A 20,258-nucleotide genomic window follows, 5' to 3' on the forward strand; every position below is an offset into this window, starting at 1 on the left:
TCCCCCGCCGTCAGCCGCTGCGGCCTGACCCGCCCAGTCCCACCTCCCTTGAAACAGCAACTGTTTCCGGCTCTAGAGAACAATTGCTTCCGGGAGAAGAGAAAATCCTCGGCGCGCTCAACTTTTGCACTACCTTTTCCAGCCGCAGTATGGACTGTACTATCATGTGGCCGGGGTAGGCTGGGGGGAGCGGGGGAAGCGATCAGAGGAAGGCACCATTCTGTGCCACGGGAGTGTGTAAAAATTTACAGGCGCATTTTATCCCTGGCGAAACGGATAGTTACCATGGCCATAATAACTCCGCAGTTCTCGTGGCCCAAGACCTAGATCTGATAAAAAGCCGAGCTTGTGCAAAGTGTACTGAAAAACAACCATCCCTGCCGAAAAGGCGGCGGCTCTCAGGGAAAAAGTAGAGAAGGGAAAAAAGCAGCAGTAATAGTAAACATATTAACAGTAACTGCTGTACATTAAAGGCCTACTACATGCCTGGCACTATTCTAAGTATTTTACGTGAATTAATCTAAACAATCCGACGCAATAATACTATTATCCCTATTTTACAGTTGAAGGAGCTCTCTAGAACACTTTGCCCCAAGTTCCCTTGAATTAGGTACCCACATCTCTGCTCAATATAATCCTATTTGGTAGTACTTAGCCTGGATTGCCTCTTCATTGATGTTCTGCCATTAATTCAAATGAAATACAACCAAAAATTTTTTAAATTATCTTTATAATTTTCTGTTAGATGATCCAAAATCCTTATTATCTTTAGCAACACTCACTAGGATTTATCCCTCCCTTATCAGTCCCACTTCTATATCCCAGCTCTGACCCTCATCGTTTGAAACAGTCATGTCTTGATCTGCTCCAATGGATTTTTTCTATTCTATTATTTCAAAAAATCTTCCTAAATTGAAGGTTTCATTTTCACCAAACTGCTATTATTTGCTTTCAAGACCTTACCATTCTGATCCTATGTAATCTCCCTTAACCTCAAATGAATCCCTTCATTTTTCATTTAGATACCAAATTAATTTCCCCTTCGAATTGCTGATATTTCTGTCCCATACTCTCCTACTCTGATCCGCAGTAAACTTAACATTACCTCATCTCAGTTAAACCAGTATCCTTACTTTTCCCCTGAAATACAGACACTGCAGTCACCTCCAAAGCCATGGCTCATTGGAATGCCTATCTGAAATGCCTTCATTGTCAGTCAATCTCTCTCCATAAGGTTCTCCCAAAGACTCTGCTCCCCACAGGTCTCTTCTTCATGTCCCTTGTTAGCAATTGAATATTATATTCTATCTTAAATTTTTTTTGTTGTTTTTTTAGTTTCTTCACAGGTCCCTATCATATATTTTTCACAGTCTAGTATAATAGTAGCCACATAGTAGTATCTCAACAAATGCTTGTCAAATTGAAGAGATTTTCAAATTTGCTTTAAAAACCCTTCATTTGGGCTTCCCTGGTGGCGCAGTGGTTGAGAGTCCGCCTGCCGATGCAGGGGACACGGGTTTGTGCCCCGGTCCGGGAAGATCCCACATGCCGCGGAGCGGCTAGGCCCGTGAGCCATGGCCGCTGAGACTGCGCGTACGGAGCCTGTGCTCCGCAACGGGAGAGGCCACAGCAGTGAGAGGCCCGCGTACCAAAAAAAAAAAAGGCCTTCATTTCCAGTTGCTGATGAATTCCATGCTGCATAAAAAATATGAAGGAGAGAGAGAGCACAATAATACTAAATTAGTTTTGTTGACAAGTAGGTAGGCTGCTTTGTGAATGCCCACTAGGGTAAGCAATATAAAGAAATCAAGAGAAATTAACAGTTATTTAAGGATCTCACAATATAGTATTGTTATCAACAAAGTAATTTAATAGATTAATTGATTATGTTGAGAAATGCTGGGTAATGATGGATATTTTAATGAAAGCTCACATTTATATAAATAAATAATTCTCCTTAAATGTGGTCCTTTCAGAAAATATTATGAACTTCCTTGAATAAATAGACTTAATTGTGATTTATAGGAAAGGAGGGAGTGATATTTTATGACTGGGGGGGAGGGTGCAGTCTAACAATAAAAGAAAGTATTCTGGGACTTAGAAAATTTTCCACGAGGAAAGGAGTTTTAAATTATAATGAATATCCAAATTTTAGACAGTTTCCATGGAGGTACTGAGGAAGAATATGCCAAATGTTAGATAAAGAAACCTAAAGTACCGCATCTGGTTTTGAGAGGTTCACCAACTGGTGGACAGAAACAAATAATAAATAGTTACACTCAATGAGATAAGTGCTATAATACAAAGTTTACAAAATGATTTGGGAACACGGGAGGGAGTAATTTAGACAACAGGATCTTAGAAGGGAAAATATTTAACTTGCTCTTACATATTGATTGATATTTTTAAAAAACAATTACATTATGATCCCCTGTATCCCTTTCTCTGAAGGACTGAAACAAATTGTTTAAATTTACAAGTTTACAACAAGCACTCAACATAGGACTAAGTTACAATAAGGACTCAACATAGGAAGTTCTCATAGAGAAATTGTTATACATCCACAATTTATATAAAATCTAAAACATACAAAATGATATTACATAGTTTATGAACACATACACCTGCAGTAAAACTATATAAACACAGACTAGACATAAATACATCAAATTCATGCATGTTATGGCCCTCTGAAAAGGGAAAAACAAGAAGGAAGGAGTCTGGGGAGAACACCAAAGGGGACTTCAACTTTATCTCTAATGCTTTCTTTTATTTAAAAATATCTGAAGCAAATATGACAAAATGTTAATATCTGTTCATTCTGGGTGGTAGGCACATGACTATTTGTTATATTACTTTCTGTACTTTTCACATTTTTTTAAATTGAAAAATAATCTACACAACCAACAAAACCATCTGTCCTTTTAATTGCTGTAGTGTCCTAAATCCTTTCACCTCCCCTACAATCAGAGGAGCTGCCCAAAGTACTCTTCTTTCAGTTAGAAAGCAGCCTCTAAGTGTTCCCTTCAAGTTCTCAGCCAACTACAGAACGTCAAAGCCTTCTTCAGTCAGGCTTCTTGGAAAAATGAGCCACTAGGCAGTGCAAAGAGTGTGATCTTCATCCAAATACTACCTTCCAAGTTACTACAAGTCTAGGAAAAGTTGAAGGGCAGCTGAGGAAGTTGTAACACAATTATTCCATTACCAGCTTAAACATTCTTAAGCAAAACCTCAGGAGGAGAGAAGAACCAGAAGTTACATTTGATACACTGGATCTTGAATTCTAACACCTAGATTTTAAGCTCATTTAAAGCAGGGCTATACCTTCTATTTCTTTTAGCGTTCCTGTTGTCTTTTCTTTCCTTCCCTCCCTCCCCCCTTCACCCGCTACCATCACAGCATATAGAATGCTTAATTCTCTGCATATAGTAAGCACTCTTTAAATGTTTGAGTCAATGATAACGTCACAATGGGTCTATTATGACATCACCCAGACTGAAACACCACGGCTAGTATCAGGGTACACCACAACCTTTGGGAGCAGGAAAAGCCTCTTCTAGCTTTCTTGTGGACGGCTTTATTAACATTTGCCTATATTATGTGAAAAACGAAGAAATAAAAGAAAATCACTCGACTTCCAAAACGTTTATCCAGATGCCAACTGAGATAGACAGTGCATAGGAAGGAGAACAAGAAGCTTTGGATTTCACCATAATGTACAAAAATGTCCATGATAGATCAGAGGACCCTAAGCTTGAGATCCCATTTACTGTAAAAGATGTCATCACTAGGATTGAGCAAGCACAGCTCCATCGAGCCAGAGAGGTAGGTAGTAAATGAAAAGTTTATAGATTGCAACTTTCTTTTTAAACTTTCCATGACCAGCTACATTTTTTTTTAAGGTTTCACTTTATTTTCATGACATTTGATTGTTTGAGGCCACACTGATTTCAAATGACGATTTCACCTGACTCTGTGGATAACAAGTTCCAATTCTACATTAATTCCTTTCACTTCCATATCAGAGATAATCAAGCTTTTTAAGAAATAAATCACATGTGTTATTGAGTGATTGTGAAAGAAAAATTAAAATCTATAGCTAATATTGTTATCTAACTTTAGTCAATAGTTTTAATTTGTTCTCTACTGAGCTTTTATCAAATACTTATTAACAAGAAGAAATGTGATTGAGTTCTAGCTCCTTTTCTTTCTTTCCCCTGAACACTTCATGGAAGAGGGGTTTATTGGCCAAGAGAAATCCAAAGACAATACATTTTCTCTTATGTATTCTTCTAGGAGTTTTATACTTTTAGATTTTACATTTAGGTCTATGATCCTTTTTGTGTTAATCTTTGTATATGATATCAGATATGGATTGATATTTTTTTAAACAATTATTCTAGCTCTGTTGAAAAGACTACATTTTCTCCATTAAATTGCATTTGCACCTTTACTGAAAAGCAGTTGATCATATATGTGTGAGCTAATGTAGTCTCTAGTCTGTTCTCTTGATTTATTTGTCTATCTTAATGCCAATACCACAGTGTCTTTTTTTTTAATTTATTTATTTTTGGCTGCGTTGGGTCTTTGCCGCTGCACGCGGCTTTCTCTAGATGCGGCGAGCGGGGGCTACTCTTCATTGAGGTGCGCAGGCTTCTCATTGCGCTGGCTTCTCTTGTCGCAGAACACGGGCTCTAGGCGTGCAGACTTCAGTAGTTCTGGCTCGCAGGCTCTAGAGTGCAGGCTCAGTAGTTGTGGCACATGGGCTTAGTAGCTCAGCGGCATGTGGGATCTTCCTGGACCAGGGCTCGAACCCACGTCCCCTGCATTGGCAGACAGATTCTTTTTTTTTTTTTTTTTTTTTAGTTTCTGCTTTATAACAAAGTGAATCAGTCATACATATACATCTGTTCCCACATCCCTTCCCTCATGCATCTCCCTCCTTCCCACCCTCCCCATCCCACCCCTCCAGGCGGTCACAAAGCAACGAGCTGATCCCCCTGTGCTCTGCGGCTGCTTCCCACTATCTATCTACCTTACGTTTGGTACTGTATATATGTCCATGCCTCTCTCTCGCTTTGTCACAGCTTACCCTTTCCCCTCCCCATATCCTCAAGTCCATTCTCAAGTAGGTCTGTGTCTTTATTTCCATTTTACCCCTAGGTTCTTCATGACTTTTTTTTTAAATTCCATATATATGTGTTAGCATACAGTATTTGTCTTTCTCTTTCTGACTTACTTCACTCTGTATGACAGACTCTAGGTCTATCCACCTCATTACAAATAGCTCAGTTTCGTTTCTTTTTATGGCTGAGTAATATTCCATTGTATATATGTGCCACATCTTCTTTATCCATTCATCCGATGATGGACACTTAGGTTGTTTCCAGCTCCGGGCTATTGTGAATAGAGCTGCAATGAACATTTTGGTACATGTCTCTTTTGGAATTATGGTTTTCTCAGGGTATATGCCTAGTAGTGGGATTGCTGGGTCATATGGTAGTTCTATTTTTAGTTTTTTAAGGAACCTCCATACTGTTCTCCATAGTGGCTGTACCAATTCACATTCCCACCAGCAGTGCAAGAGTGTTCCCTTTTTTCCACACCCTCTCCAGCATTTATTGTTTCTAGATTTCTTGATGATGGCCATTCTGACTGGTGTGAGATGATATCTCATTATAGTTTTGATTTGCATTTCTCTAATGATTAATGATGTTGAGCATTCTGTCATGTGTTTGTTGGCAGTCTGTATATCTTCTTTGGAGAAATGCCTATTTAAGTCTTCTGCCCATTTTTGGATTGGGTTGTTTGTTTTTTTGCTATTGAGCTGCATGAGCTGTTTATAAATTTTGGAGATTAATCCTTTGTCAGTTGCTTCATTTGCAAATATTTTCTCCCATTCTGAGGGTTGTCTTTTGGTCTTGTTTATGGTTTCCTTTGCTGTGCAAAAGCTTTGAAGTTTCATTAGGTCCCATTTGTTTATCTTTGTTTTTATTTCCATTTCTCTAGGAGGTGGGTCCAAAAGGATCTTGCTGTGATTTATGTCATAGAGTGTTCTGCCTATGTTTTCCTCTAAGAGTTTGATAGTTTCTGGCCTTACATTTAGGTCTTTAATCCATTTTGAGCTAATTTTTGTGTATGGTGTTAGGGAATGATCTAATCTCATACTTTTACATGTCCCTGTCCAGTTTTCCCAGCACCACTTATTGAAGAGGCTGTCCTTTCTCCACTGTACATTCCTGCCTCCTTTATCAAAGATAAGGTGACCATATGTGCGTGGGTTTATCTCTGGGCTTTCTATCCTGTTCCATTGATCTATCTTTCTGTTTTTGTGCCAGTACCACACTGTCTTGATTACGGTAGCTTTGTAGTATAGTCTGAAGTCAGGGAACCTGATTCCTCCAGCTCCGTTTTTCGTTCTCAAGATTGCTTTGGCTATTCGGGGTCTTTTGTTTTTCCAAACAAATTTTGAAATTTTTTGTTCTAGTTCTGTGAAAAATGCCAGTGGTAGTTTGATAGGGATTGCATTGAATCTGTAGAATGCTTTGGGTAGTAGAGTCATTTTCACAATATTGATTCTTCCAATCCAGGAGCATGGCATATCTCTCCATCTATTTGTATCCTCTTTAATTTCTTTCATCAGTGTCTTATAATTTTCTGCATGCAGGTCTTTTGTCTCCTTAGGTAGGTTTATTCCTAGATATTTTATTCTTTTTGTTGCAATGGTAAATGGGAGTGTTTTCTTGATTTCATTTTCAGATTTTTCATCATTAGTGTACAGGAATGCCAAAGATTTCCGTGCATTAATTTTGTATCCTGCTACTTTACCAAATTCATTGATTAGCTCTAGTAGTTTTCTGGTAGCATCTTTAGGATTCTCTATGTATAGTATCATGTCATCTGCAAACAGTGACAGCTTTACTTCTTCTTTTCCAATTTGGATTCCTTTTATTTTTTTTCTTCTCTGATTGCTGTGGCTAAAACTTCCAAAACTATGTTGAATAAGAGTGGTGAGAGTGGGCAGCCTTGTCTTGTTCCTGATCTTAGTGGAAATGGTTTCAGTTTTTCACCATTGAGGACGATGTTGGCTGTGGGTTTGTCATATATGGCCCTTATTATGTTGAGGAAAGTTCCCTCTATGCCTACTTTCTGCAGGGTTTTTATCATAAATGGGTGTTGAATTTTGTCGAAAGCTTTCTCTGCATCTATTGAGATAATCATATGGTTTTTCTCCTTCAACTTGTTATTATGGTGTATCACATTGATTGATTTGCGTATATTGAAGAATCCTTGCATTCCTGGAATAAACCCCACTTGATCATGGTGTATGATCCTTTTAATGTGCTGTTGGATTCTGTTTGCTAGTATTTTGTTGAGGATTTTTGCATCTATGTTCATCAGTGATATTGGCCTGTAGTTTTCTTTCTTTGTGACATCCTTGCCTGGTTTTGGTATCAAGGTGATGGTGGCCTCGTAGAATGAGTTTGGGAGTGTTCCTTCCTCTGAAATTGTTTGGAAGAGTTTGGGAAGGATGGGTGTTAGCTCTTCTCTAAATGTTTGATAGAATTCGCCTGTGAAGCCATCTGGTCCTGGGCTTTTGTTTGTTGGAAGATTTTTTTATCACAGTTTCAATTTCAGTGCTTGTGATTGGTCTATTCATATTTTCTATTTCTTCCTGAGTCAGTCTTGGCAGGTTGTGCATTTCTAAGAATTTGTCCATTTCTTCCAGGTTGTCCATTTTATTGGCATAGAGTTTCTTGTAGTAATCTCTCATGATCTTTTGTATATCTGCAGTGTCAGTTGTTACTTCTCCTTTTTCATTTCTAATTCTATTGATTTGAGTCTTCTCCCTTTTTTTCTTGATGAGTCTGGCTAATGGTTTGTCAATTTTGTTTATCTTCTCAAAGAACCAGCTTTTAGTTTTATTGATCTTTGCTATCGTTTCCTTCATTTCTTTTTCCTTTATTTCTGATCTGATCTTTATGATTTCTTTCCTTCTGCTAACTTTGGGGGTTTTTTGTTCTTCTTTCTCTAATTGCTTTAGGTGCAGGGTCAGGTTGTTTATTCAGGATGTTTCCTGTTTCTTAAGGTGGGATTGTATTGCTATAAACTTCCCCCTTAGAACTGCTTTTGCTGCGTCCCATAGGTTTTGGGTCGTCGTGTCTCCATTGTCATTTGTTTCTAGGTATTTTTTTATTTCCTCTTTGATTTCTTCAGTGATCACTTCGTTATTGAGTAGTGTATTGTTTAGCCTCCATGTGTTTGTATTTTTTACAGCTCTTTCCCTGTAATTGATATCTAGTCTCATAGCATTGTGGTCGGAAAAGATACTTGATACAATTTCAATTTTCTTAAATTTACCAAGGCTTGATTTGTGACCCAAGATATGATCTATCCTGGAGAATGTTCCACGAGCACTTGAGAAAAATGTGTATTCTGTTGTTTTTGGATGGAATGTCCTATAAATATCAATTAAGTCCATCTTGTTTAATGTATCATTGAAAGCTTGTGTTTCCTTATTTATTTTCATTTTGGATGATCTGTCCATTGGTGAAAGTGAGGTGTTAAAGTCCCCTACTATGAGTGTGTTACTGACGATTTCCCCTTTTATGGCTGTTAGTATTTGCCTTATGTATTGAGGTGCTCCTATGTTGGGTGCATAAATATTTACAATTGTTATATCTTCTTCTTGGATCGATCCCTTTATCATTATGTAGTGTCCTTCTTTGTCTCTTTTAATAATCTTTATTTTAAAGTCTATTTTGTCTGATGTAAGAATTGCTACTCCAGCTTTCTTTTGATTTTCATTTGCATGGAATATCTTTTTCCATCCCCTTACTTTCAGTCTGTATGTGTCTCTAGGTCTGAAGTGGGTCTCTTGTAGACAGCATATATATGGGTCTTGTTTTTGTATCCATTCAGCCAATCTGTGTCTTTTGGTGGGAGCATTTAGTCCATTTACATTTAAGGTAATTATTGATATGTATGTTCCTATTCCCATTTCCTTAATTGCTTTGGGTTCGTTATTGTAGGTATATTCCTTCTGTTGTGTTTCTTGCCTAGAGAAGTTCCTTTAGCATTTGTTGTAAAGCTGGTTTGGTGGTGCTGAACTCTCTCAGCTTTTGCTTGTCTGTAAAGGTTTTAATTTCTCCATCAAATCTGAATGAGATCCTTGCTGGGTAGAGTAATCTTGGTTGCAGGCTTCTCTCCTTCATCACTTTAATTATGTCCTGCCACTCCCTTCTGGCTTGTAGAGTTTCTGCTGAGAGATCAGCTGTTAACCTGATGGGGATTCCCTTGTGTGTTATTTGTTGTTTTTCCCTTGCTGCTTTTAATATGATTTCTTTGTGTTTAGTTTTTGACAGTTTGATTAATATGTGTCTTGGCGTATTTCTCCTTGGATTTATTCTGTATGGGACTCTCTGTGCCTCCTGGACTTGAGTAACTATTTCCTTTCCCATATTAGGGAAGTTTTCAACTATAATCTCTTCAAATATTTTCTCAGTCCCTTTCTTTTTCTCTTCTTCTTCTGGAACCCCTATAATTCGAACGTTGGTGCGTTTAATGTTGTCCCAGAGGTCTCTGAGACTGCCCTCTGTTCTTTTCATTCATTTTTCTTTATTTTGCTCTGCATCAGTTATTTCCACTATTTTATCTTCCACCTCACTTATCCGTTCTTCTGCCTCAGTTATTCTGCTATTGTTCCCATCTAGAGTATTTTTCATTTCATTTACTGTGTTTTTAATCGATGCTTGATTCATCTTTAGTTCTTCTAGGTCCTTGTTAACTGTTTCTTGCATTTTGTCTATTCTATTTCCAAGATTTTGGATCTTGGAAATAGAATCTTGGATCATCTTTACTATCATTATTCTGAATTCTTTTTCAGGTAGACTGCCTATTACCTCTTCATTTGTGAGGTCTGGTAGGTTTTTATCTTGCTCCTTCACCTGCTGTGTGTTTTTCTGTCTTCTCATTTTGCTTATCTTCCTGTGTTTGGGGGTCTCCTTTTTGCAGGCTGCAGATTCGTAGTTCCCGTTGTTTTTGGTGTCTGTCCCCAGTGGCTAAGGTTGTTTCAGTAGGTTGTGTAGGCTTCCTGGTGGGGGGAACTAGTGCCTGTGTTCTGGTGGTTGAGGCTCGATTTTGTCTTTCTGGTGGACAGGTCCACGTCTGGTGGTGTGTTTTGGGGTGCCTGTGGCCTTATTATGTTTTTAGGCAGCCTCTCTGCTAATGGGTGGGGTTGTGTTCCTGCCTTGCTAGTTGTTTGGCATAGGGTGACCAGCACTGTAGCTTGCTGGTCGTTGACTGAAGCTGGGTGCTGGTGTTGAGATGGAGATCTCTGGGAGATTTTCGCTGCTTGATATTATGTGGAGCTGGGAGGTCTCTTGTGGACCCGTGTCCTGAAGTTGGCTCTCCCACTTCAGAGGCACAGCACTGACTCCTGGCTGCAGCACCAAGAGCCTTTCATCTACCCGGCTCAGAATAAAAGGGAGAAAAAGTAGAAAGAAAGAATTAGTAGAAGAAAGAAAGAGAGAGAGAAAGAAAGGAAGAAGGAAAGAAAGGAAGGAAGGAAGAAAGAAAGAAAGGAGGGAGGGAGGGAGGAATGAAAGAAAAAGGAAGAGTGAATGGAAGAAGGGAGGGAGGGAGGGAGGAAAGAAAGAAAGAAAGACAGGAGGGAGGGAGGGAGGAAGGAAAGAAAAAGAAAGAGTGAAAGGAAGAAGGGAGGGAGGAAGGAAAGAAAGAGAAAGAAGGAAAGGAGGGGTGGAGGGAGGGAGGGAGGAAGGGAAGGTAGGAAAAAAAGAAAGAGCAGGTAAAGTAAAATAGAATAAAGTATGAAATATAGTAGCGTTATTAAAATTAAAAATTATTGAAAAAAAAACGTACAGATAGAACCCTGGGACATATGGTGGAAGCAAAGCTATACAGAGAAAATCTCACACAGAAGGATACAAATACACATTCATAAAAAGAGAGCAGGGGGAAAAATCAAAAATCTTGCTCTCCAAGTCCACCTCCTCAATTTGGGATAATTCGTTGTAAAAAGAGGAAAAGGGCGAAAAGTCCGAGATCTTGCTCTCTAAGTCCACCTCCTTAATTTGGGATAATTCGTTGTAAAAAGAGGAAAAGGGGGGAAAGTCTTAAATCTTGTCCTCAAAATCCACTTCCTCAATATGGGATGATTCGCTGTCCATTCATGCACTCCACAGACGCAGGGCACATCACGCGGACCGTGGAGCTTTAATCCGCTGCCTCCGAGGCTGTACAGAGAGAGTTCCCTGTCTCTTCTCTGCTCTCACAGCTCCCGGGTCTCAGCCTTGGACCTGGCCCCGCCTCTGCGCGTAGGTCGCTGGAGGGCCTCCGTTCTTCGCTCAGACAGGACGGGTTTAAAGGAGCCGCTGATTCGGGGGCTCTGGCTCACTCAGGCAGAGGGGAGGGAGGGGCGCGCAGTGTGGGGTGGGCCTGCGGCGGCAGAGGCCAATGTGACGTTGCACCAGCCCGAGGCGGTCCGTGCGCTTTCCCGGGAAAGCTATCCCTGGGTCCCGGGACCCCGGCAGTGGCGGGGTGCACAGGCTCCCCGGAAGGCGGGGTGGACAGTGACCTGCGCTTGCACACAGGCCTTGTGGCGGCGGCAGCAGCAGCCCCAGCATCCCACGCCCGTCTCCGGGGTCCGCGCCTTTAGCCGCGGCTCGCGCCCGGGCAGACAGATTCTTAACCACTGTGCCACCAGAGAAGTCCTGCAATACCACAGTGTCTTGATTACTGAGGTTTCATAATAATTCTTGAAATCATGTAGTTTTAATTCCTAAACTTTGTTCTTTTTCAATTGTGCCCAACTTCTCTCATCTTCCTTTTTTACCTCCTTTTCCTCTTCTTGGGCTTTTCTCTCAAGACTCAAACACTCATAATCTGAAACCTGTCTTTGAGACTTCCCTGATGGCGCAGTGGTTAAGAATCCACCTGCCAATGCAGGGGACATGGGTTTGAGCCTCGGTCCAGTAAGATCCCACATGCCACGGAGCTACTAAGCCCTTGCACCACAACTACCGAGCCTGTGCTCTAGAGCCCACGAGCCACAGCTACTGAGCTCACATGCCACAACTACTGAAGCCTGCACACCTAGAGCCCGTGCTCTACAACACAAGAAGCCACCACAGTGAGAAGCCCGGGCACCTCAATGAAAAGTAGCCCCCGCTCGCTGCAACTAGGGAAAGCCCACGTACAGCAAGAACCAAAGCAGCCAAAAATAAATAATAAATAAATTTATTTAAAAAAATAAAAACTGTCTTTATCCACACTGCTTTCTCCCTTTGCTTTTCCATAGGATATTTAAAATCAGTCTGTCAAATACTATTGGGGAAAAAAAAAGCCTACTGGTATTTTGACTGGGAATGTATTGAATTTGTAGATCAATTTGGGGAGAATTGAAATCTTAACAATATTGAGTCTCTGACCCTTGAATATAGCATATCTCTCCATTTATTTAGGTCTAATTTTTCTCAGAAGTGCTTTGCATATCTTTTGTCAGATTTATCCCCAAGTGGTTCATATTTTTTATACTATTGTAAATAGTATTGTTCCTTAATTTCTATTCTCGATTGTTCACAACTAACAAAGAAATACAATAAATTTTTGTATATCGATCTTGTATACTGAAACCTAATTTATTAGTTCTCATAGATATTCTTTTTACAGTCTTCGGATTTTCTACATAGACAATCCTGTCATATACTAATAGAGGCAGTTTTATTTCCTCCTTTCATATCTCTGTGCACTTAAACTTGGTTCTTGACTCATTGGTTAGGCTAGGACCTCCAATATCAAGTTGAATAAAAGTGATGAGACATCCTTGCTTTGTTCTTGATGTTAGGCTTTAGGGGAAAGCATTCGGTCTTCTACCATTAAGTATGATAGCAGCTGTATGTATTTTATGGCTCTTTATCAAGTTGAGGAAATTCCTTCTTTTCCTAGTTTGATGAGGTTTTTTTTGTTTTTTCGGGTTTTTTTGTTTTTTTGCGTTACGCGGGCCTCTCACTGTTGTGGCCTCTCCCGTTGCGGAGCACAGGCTCCGGACGCGCAGGCTCAGCGGCCATGGCTCACGGGCCTAGCCGCCCTGCGGCATGTGGGATCTTCCTGGACCGGGGCACGAACCCGTGTCCCCTGCATCGGCAGGCGGACTCTCAACCACTGCGCCACCAGGGAAGCCCCTGGTGAGTTTTTAATCAGGAATAGGCATTGGCTTTTATCAAAAGTTTTTACCACATCTAAGGAGATAATCATGATTTTTCCCCCCATCTGAATCTGGCAATATAGTGAATTACATTGACTTATGTGTTAAACCAACCTTACACTTTTAGAGTAAATCTCATTTACTCATGATGTAGCATTCTTTTTACTATGTTGTATTCGATTAGCTAAATTTTTGTTAACAGTTTTTGTATCTATAATTATAAAGTATGTTGGTGTGTAGTTATTTTTTCTTACAATGACTTTGGTTTTGACATCAGAATAATGGTAGCTTTATAGACTTAGGTAGAATATTCTTTTCAATTTTCTGTAAGAGTTTGTTGAGTATTGGCATTTCCTTTTTTTTTTTTTTTTTTTTTTTTTTTTTTCTGTACGCGGGCCTCTCACTGCTGTGGCCTCTCCCGTTGCGGAGCACAGGCTCCAGATGCGCAGGCTCAGCGGCCATGGCTCACGGGCCCAGCCATTCTGCGGCATGTGGGATCTTCCCGGGCCAGGGCACGAACCCGTGTCCCCTGCATCGGCAGGCAGACTCCCAACCATTGCACCACCAGGGAAGCCCCCGGCATTTCCTTTTATATGTTTGGTAGAAACCACCAATGTTGGACTTCCCTGGTGGCGCATTGGTTAAGAATCCACCTGCCAATGCAGGGGACACAGGTTCGATCCCTGGTCCAGGAAGATCCCACATGCTGCAGGGCAACTAAGCCTGTGCACCACAACTACTGAGCCTGTGCTCTAGAGCCAGCGAGCCACAACTACTGAGCCCATGTGCTACAACTACTGAAGCCCATGAGCCTAAAGCCCAAGCTCCGCAACAAGAGAAACCACTGCAATGATAAGAAGCCTGCACACCACAATGAAGAGTAGCCCCCGCTTGATGCAACTAGAGAAAGCCCGCATGCAGCAACGAAGACCCAACGCAAACAAATAACTAAATAAATTAATTTAATTTAATTTAAAAAACAAAGAAACCACCAATATTTGGGTAGGGTGGGGAAAAATAATCAGTGGAACCATCTAGACTTGGGGTTTAATTCCTGGGAAAGTTTTAAGCTACAAATTCAATGAAAAAAAATAAAATCATAGATGGGCTTCCCTGGTGGCGCAGTGGTTGAGAGTCTGCCTGCCGATGTAGGGGACACGGGTTTGTGCCCCGGTCCGGGAAGATCCCACATGCTGCGGAGCGGCTGGGCCCGTGAGCCATGGCCTCTGAGCCTGCGCGTCCGGAGCCTGTGCTCCACAACGGGAGAGGCCACAACAGTGAGACTCCCGTGTACTGCAAAAAAAAAAAAAAAAAAAAAAAAATCATAGAGTTATTCTGGTTATCTATTTCTTCTTAAGTGAGCTTTCACAGTTTGTCTTACAAGGAATTTGTCCATTTCACCTGAGTTGTTGAGTTTATTGACCTAAAGTTATTCATAGTATTATCTCTTTACCATCTGTAGAATCTGTAGTAATGTCACTCTTATTTCTGATATTTGTAATTTGTCCTTCTCTGTCTCTCCTTATCAGTCTGGCTAGAGGTTTATCAATTTTACTGATCTCCTCAAAGAATCGACTTTTGATATCACAGATTAACTGCTTTTCTGTTTTCTATTTTACTGATTTCTTCACTGATCTTCATCATTTCATTTACACTATTTGCTTTGGGTATAATTTGCTCTTCTTTTTTTCTAGTTTCTTAAAGTAGAAGCTGAGGTCATTGATTTGATAACTTTTTGTTGTTGTTGTAATAAGTGTTTTGTTCCATATATCCCCCCTCTGCAAATGAAAATGTTGTTTTCATTTTCATTCAGTTTTAAATGTTATAATTTCATTTTTTCTTTGACCCATGAGTTATTTAGAAGAGTGTTATTGAGCTTCCAAATACTTAGAAACTTTTTTCTCTTATTTATTTATTTATTTATTTATTTATTTATTTATTTATGTATTTATTTATTTATTTTTGGCTGCACTGGGTGTTCGTTGCTGTGCACGGGCTTTCTCTAGTTGTGGCGAGTGGGGGCTACTCTTTGTTGCAGTGTGTGGGCTTCTCATTGCGGTGGCTTCTCTTGTTGTGGAGCATGGGCTCTAGGTGCACGGGCTTCAGTAGTTGTGGCTCACGGGCTCTAGAGCACAGGCTCAGTAGTTGTGGCACATGGGCTTAGTTGCTCCATGGCATGTGGGATCCTCCTGGACCAGGGCTTGTACCCGTGTCCCCTGAACTGACAGGCAGATTTTTAACCACCGCACCAGCAGGGAAGTCCATCTCTTATTTATTTCTAGTTCAATTTCTTTGGGGTCAGAGAACTTATTTCATATGATCTGAATCCTAGTAAATTTCCTTTTTTTTAAATTTATTTATTTATTTTTGGCTGTGTTGGGTCTTCGTTGTTGCGCGTGGGCTTTCTCTAGTTGCAGCAAGCAGGGGCTACTCTTGGTTGCGGTGTGCGGGCTTCTCATAGAGGTGGCTTCTCTTGTTGCAGAGCACAGGCTCTAGGAGCAAGGGCTTCAGTAGTTGTGGCACATGGGCTCAGTAGTTGTGGCTCGTGGGCTCTAGAGCGCAAGCTCAGTAGTTGTGGCACACGGACTTAGTTGCTCCGCGGCATGTGGGATCTTCCCGGACCGGGGCTTGAACCAGCGTCCACCTGCATTGGCAGGTGGATTCTTAACCACTGCGCCACCAGGGAAGTCCATCTCTTATTTATTTCTAATTCAGTTTCTTTGGAGTCAGAGAACTTGTTTGATATGATCTGAATACTAGTAAATTTCTTGAAATTTGTTTTATGGCTCAGAATATGGTCTACATTGGTAAATGTTACGTATGCAATTGAATACAATTTGTGTCCTGTTGTTGAATACTCTGTAAAATAACGATTACATCAAGCTGGTTGATAGTATTTTCAAGTCTCCTGTTGTTTTTTCTCAGCTTTATCTATCAATTATCGAAAAGGGATGTAGAAATGTTTGACTGTAACTGTGCATTTTTCTAGTTCTTCTGACAGTCTATCAAATTTTCTTCATGTACTTTGAATCTCTGCTACTAGATGCCTAAATGTTTAGAATTGTTATGTTCTCTCAATGAATTGGCTACTTTACTGTTATGAAATGACCCTATTTATCTCTAGTAATATATTTTTCTCTGTAACTTACTTTGTTATTAATATAGTCACTCTAGGGGCTTCCCTGGTGGCACAGTGGTTGAGAGTCCGCCTGGTGATGCAGGGGACACGGGTTCGTGCCCCGGTCCGGGAAGATCCCACATGCTGCTGAGCGGCTGGGCCCGTGAGCCATGGCCGCTGAGCCTGCGCGTCCGGAGCCTGTGCTCCGCAACGGGAGAGGCCACAACAGTGAGAGGCCCGTGTACCCAAAAAAAAAATATATATATATATAGTCACTCTAGCTTTCCTTTGATGAGTGTTACCATCCTTTTCCTTTTCTTTTTTTTTCTTTTTTGGCTGTGCCACATGGCATGTGGGATCTTAGTTCACTGACCAAGGATCAAACCCATGCCCCCTGCAGTGGAAGTATGCAGTCTTAACCACTGGACCTCCAGAGAAGTCCTTCTTTTCCTTTTTCTATTCTTTTGGTTTAAACATATTTGGGTTATTATATTTAAAATGGTTTCTTACAGGAAGCATATAATTGGGTTTCTTTTTTTATCCAACCTGACAATTTCTGCCTTTTAATTGGATGTTTAGACCATTTATGTTTAATGTAATTATCAATATGGTTAGGTTTAAATTTACCATCTTGCTGTTTGTTTTCTGTTTGTCCCTTTTTTTGGTTTTTGTTTCCTTTTATTCTTTTTCTGACTTCTTTAGAGTGGATCTATAGTATGATTCCACTTTATTTCCTTTACTGGTTTACTAGCTATACTTTTTGCTTTGGGGTTCATAGTGTACATGTTTAGCTTACCACCATTTACTTTAACGTGGTATTACACTACTTTTGAACACTGTATAAACCTTACAGCAATATTCTACCTTTTTCTCTCTCCTGGCCTATGTGAAATTTGTATCATACTTTTTTTAAATTTTTATTGGAGTATAATTGCTTTACAATGCTGTGTTAGTTTCTACTGTACAGCAAAGTGAATCAGCCATATATATATATATATATATATATATATATATATATATCCCCTGTTTTTTGGACTTCCTTCCCATTTAGGTCACCACAGAGCACTGAGTAGAGTTCCCTGTGCTATACAGTAGGTTCTCATCAGTTATCTACTTTATGCATAGTATCAATAGTGTATATATGTCAATCCCAATCTCCCAATTTATCCCCTCCCCCTCTTCCCCCCTTGATATCCATAAGTTTGTTCTCCACGTCTGTGTTGTATCATACTTCTACATGTATTATAAACTCAATATTTATTACATTCCAATTATTTTTGTTTGAAACAGGCAATTACCTATTTTTCAATTTTTTATTGTGGTAAAATACACATAACATAAAATTTGTGATTTTAAGTATTTTTAATTGTACAATTCATTGGCATTAAGTACATTTATAATGTTATATAACCATACCACTATCTATTTTCAGAACTTTTTCATCACCCCAAACAGAAACACTGACCCATTAAACAGTAACTACCCATTCCCCTTTTCCCCCAGACCCTGGCAACAACCATTCATCTTTCTGTCTCTATGAATTTGCCTACTCTAGATACCTTATCTAAGTGAAATCATAAAGTATTTGTCCTTTTGTGCCTGGTTTATTTCATTTAGCATGTCCTCAGTGTTCATCACTATTGTATTATCTGTTAGAATTTCCTTTCTTTTTAAGGCTATTGTTCCATTGTATGTATATATCATGTTTTGTTTATCCACTCATTCATCATTGGACATGCGAGTTGCTTCCACCTCTCTGCCATTGTGAATAATGCTGCTATGAACATAGGAGTACAAATATCTGTTTAAGTCCCTGCTGTCAATTACTTGTATATCCAGGAGTAGAATTGCTGGATCATATGGTAATTTTATTTTTCATTTCTTAAGGAACTGCCATACTGTTTTCTGTATGGCTGCACCATTTTACATCCTTATCAGCAGTGCACAAGGGTTCCAATTTCCTCACACTCTCACCAACACTTGTTATTTTCTAGGTTTTGGCTTTTTTTCTCATAATAGCTATCCTAATGGGTCTGAAGTATCTCATTGCGATTTTGATTTGCATTTCCCAAATGATTAGTGATGTTGAGCATTTTTTCGTGTGCTTGCTTGTCATGTGTATATATTCTTTGGAGAAATGTCTATTCAAGTCTTTTGCCCATTTTGGAACTAGGTTTGTTCTTGTTGAGTTGTAGGAATTCTTTATCTATTCTGGATGTTAATTACTTATCAGACATGTGATTTGCAAATATTTTCTCCCATTCTGTGTATTGCCTTTTTACTCTGTTGATAGTTGTGCGGGTCAATTTTATGTGTCAACTTGACTGGGCCACAGGGAGCCCAGACATTTAGTCAGATATTCTGGGTATGTCTGTGAAGATGTTTCTGGATGAGATTGACACTTGAATCAGTAGACTGAATAAAGCAGAATGCCCTCCCTAATGTGGGTGGGTCTTATCCAATTAAAGACCTGAATAGAACAAAAAAAGGCTAAGTAGCAGGGAACTCCACCTGTCTGACTGCCTTGGGCTGGGACTTTAGTCTTTTCAGTTTTTAGGCTTGAACCGAAACATCAGCTCTTCTTGGGTCTTGGACCTGCTGGCTTTTAGACTGGAACTATACCTTGGGCTCTCCTGGGTCTCTAGCTTGCCAAGTAGAGATCATGAGACTTCTTAGCCTCCACAATCATGTGAGCTGATTCATTATAAGAGAAAAAAAAGATATATATATCAACTGAAAAAAATGCACAACCTAAAAGTTGAGAATTATGTTTTATTTGGTGGACTTGCTGAAAACTTAAGCCCAGGAGACAGCCTCTCAGATAGCTGCGAGGGACTGTTCCAAAGAGGTAAGGGGAGGGGCTTCCCTGGTGGCACAGTGGTTGAGAGTCCTCCTGCCAATGCAGGGGACACGGGTTCGTGCCCCAGTCTGGGAAGATCCCACATGCCGCGGAGCGGCTGGGCCCGTGAGCCATGGCCACTGAGCCTGCGCGTCCGGAGCCTGTGCTCCGCAATGGGAGAGGCCACAACAGTGAGAGGCCCACGTACTGCAAAAAAAAACCCCCCAAAAAAACCCCAAAAAAACAAAAAATAAAGAGGTAAGTGAGGACCAAGGATATATAGGATGTTTTGCATTAAAAAAACCCAACAACAACAGGTAGCTGGAACATCAAAAAAGATTATTGTTAATTAAAGAAAACCAGATATTTCAAGTTAATGAATTTTGCACTTCTCTAAATTCATTAACTGGGAAGATGCAAGAGTCTGGGCTCATTGAAATCATTCCTTTGACATGCACCTTAACTACTTATAGCCAGTATCCTGTTTATCTCCATCCTTGGCATGATCTGGCAATTAAGATATGAAAAATGTCACCATTGGATATTCCTAATGCACTGCTTATAAGAAGCAAGAATCTGGGTGACTGTGTATATGACACTCTCAAACATTTTTGGCAAATTAACAAATATAATGAGATTGGTTGGTTGCTCCTAATGTCACTGAACAAAGTGGGGAAAGAAAAGGATGAGTTCAGGGAATCAGATTCCCAGCTCAATTGCCACATAAATGACCTGAAAGCTTTTGTGTGTGCCTTGAAGGAGACCCTTAATCTCCTATAGCTCCTGGCTAAGACTGATGAAAATTAAACGGAGAATCTCATTCTCTGACTAGCTGAATTACAAGTTGATCTCCCAGCCTCACTGGGTGGCTAATGTTAAAGTGAGGGCATTGGGACTTCCCTGGTGATGCAGTGGTTAAGAATCTTCCTGCCAATGCAGGGGACACGAGTTTGAACCCTGGTCCAGGAAGATCCCACATGCCGAGGAGCAACGAAGCCTTGTGCCACAACTACTGAGCCCACGTGCCACAACTACTGAAGCCCACGTGCCTAGAGCCCGTGCTCTGCAACAAGAGA

The 20,258-nt window shown here is 40.3% G+C and overlaps 1 protein-coding gene across 1 annotated transcript in view; it reads left to right on the plus strand.

Annotated features, from left to right (window-relative positions):
- Positions 1 to 3,714: 3,714 nt before the first annotated feature.
- The window catches only part of FAM186A (family with sequence similarity 186 member A), a gene marked incomplete at both ends in the record, with an annotated part of 84,660 nt that continues 68,116 nt past the window's right edge, over positions 3,715 to 20,258 (plus strand). The window contains 1 exon segment of the mRNA XM_081250230.1: positions 3,715 to 3,825. Coding sequence (XP_081106356.1) covers positions 3,715 to 3,825 — 111 coding nt within the window.

The sequence above is a fragment of the Mesoplodon bidens genome, assembly GCF_964165515.1.
Source record: "Mesoplodon bidens genome assembly, chromosome: 11".
Lineage (NCBI taxonomy): Eukaryota > Metazoa > Chordata > Mammalia > Artiodactyla > Ziphiidae > Mesoplodon > Mesoplodon bidens.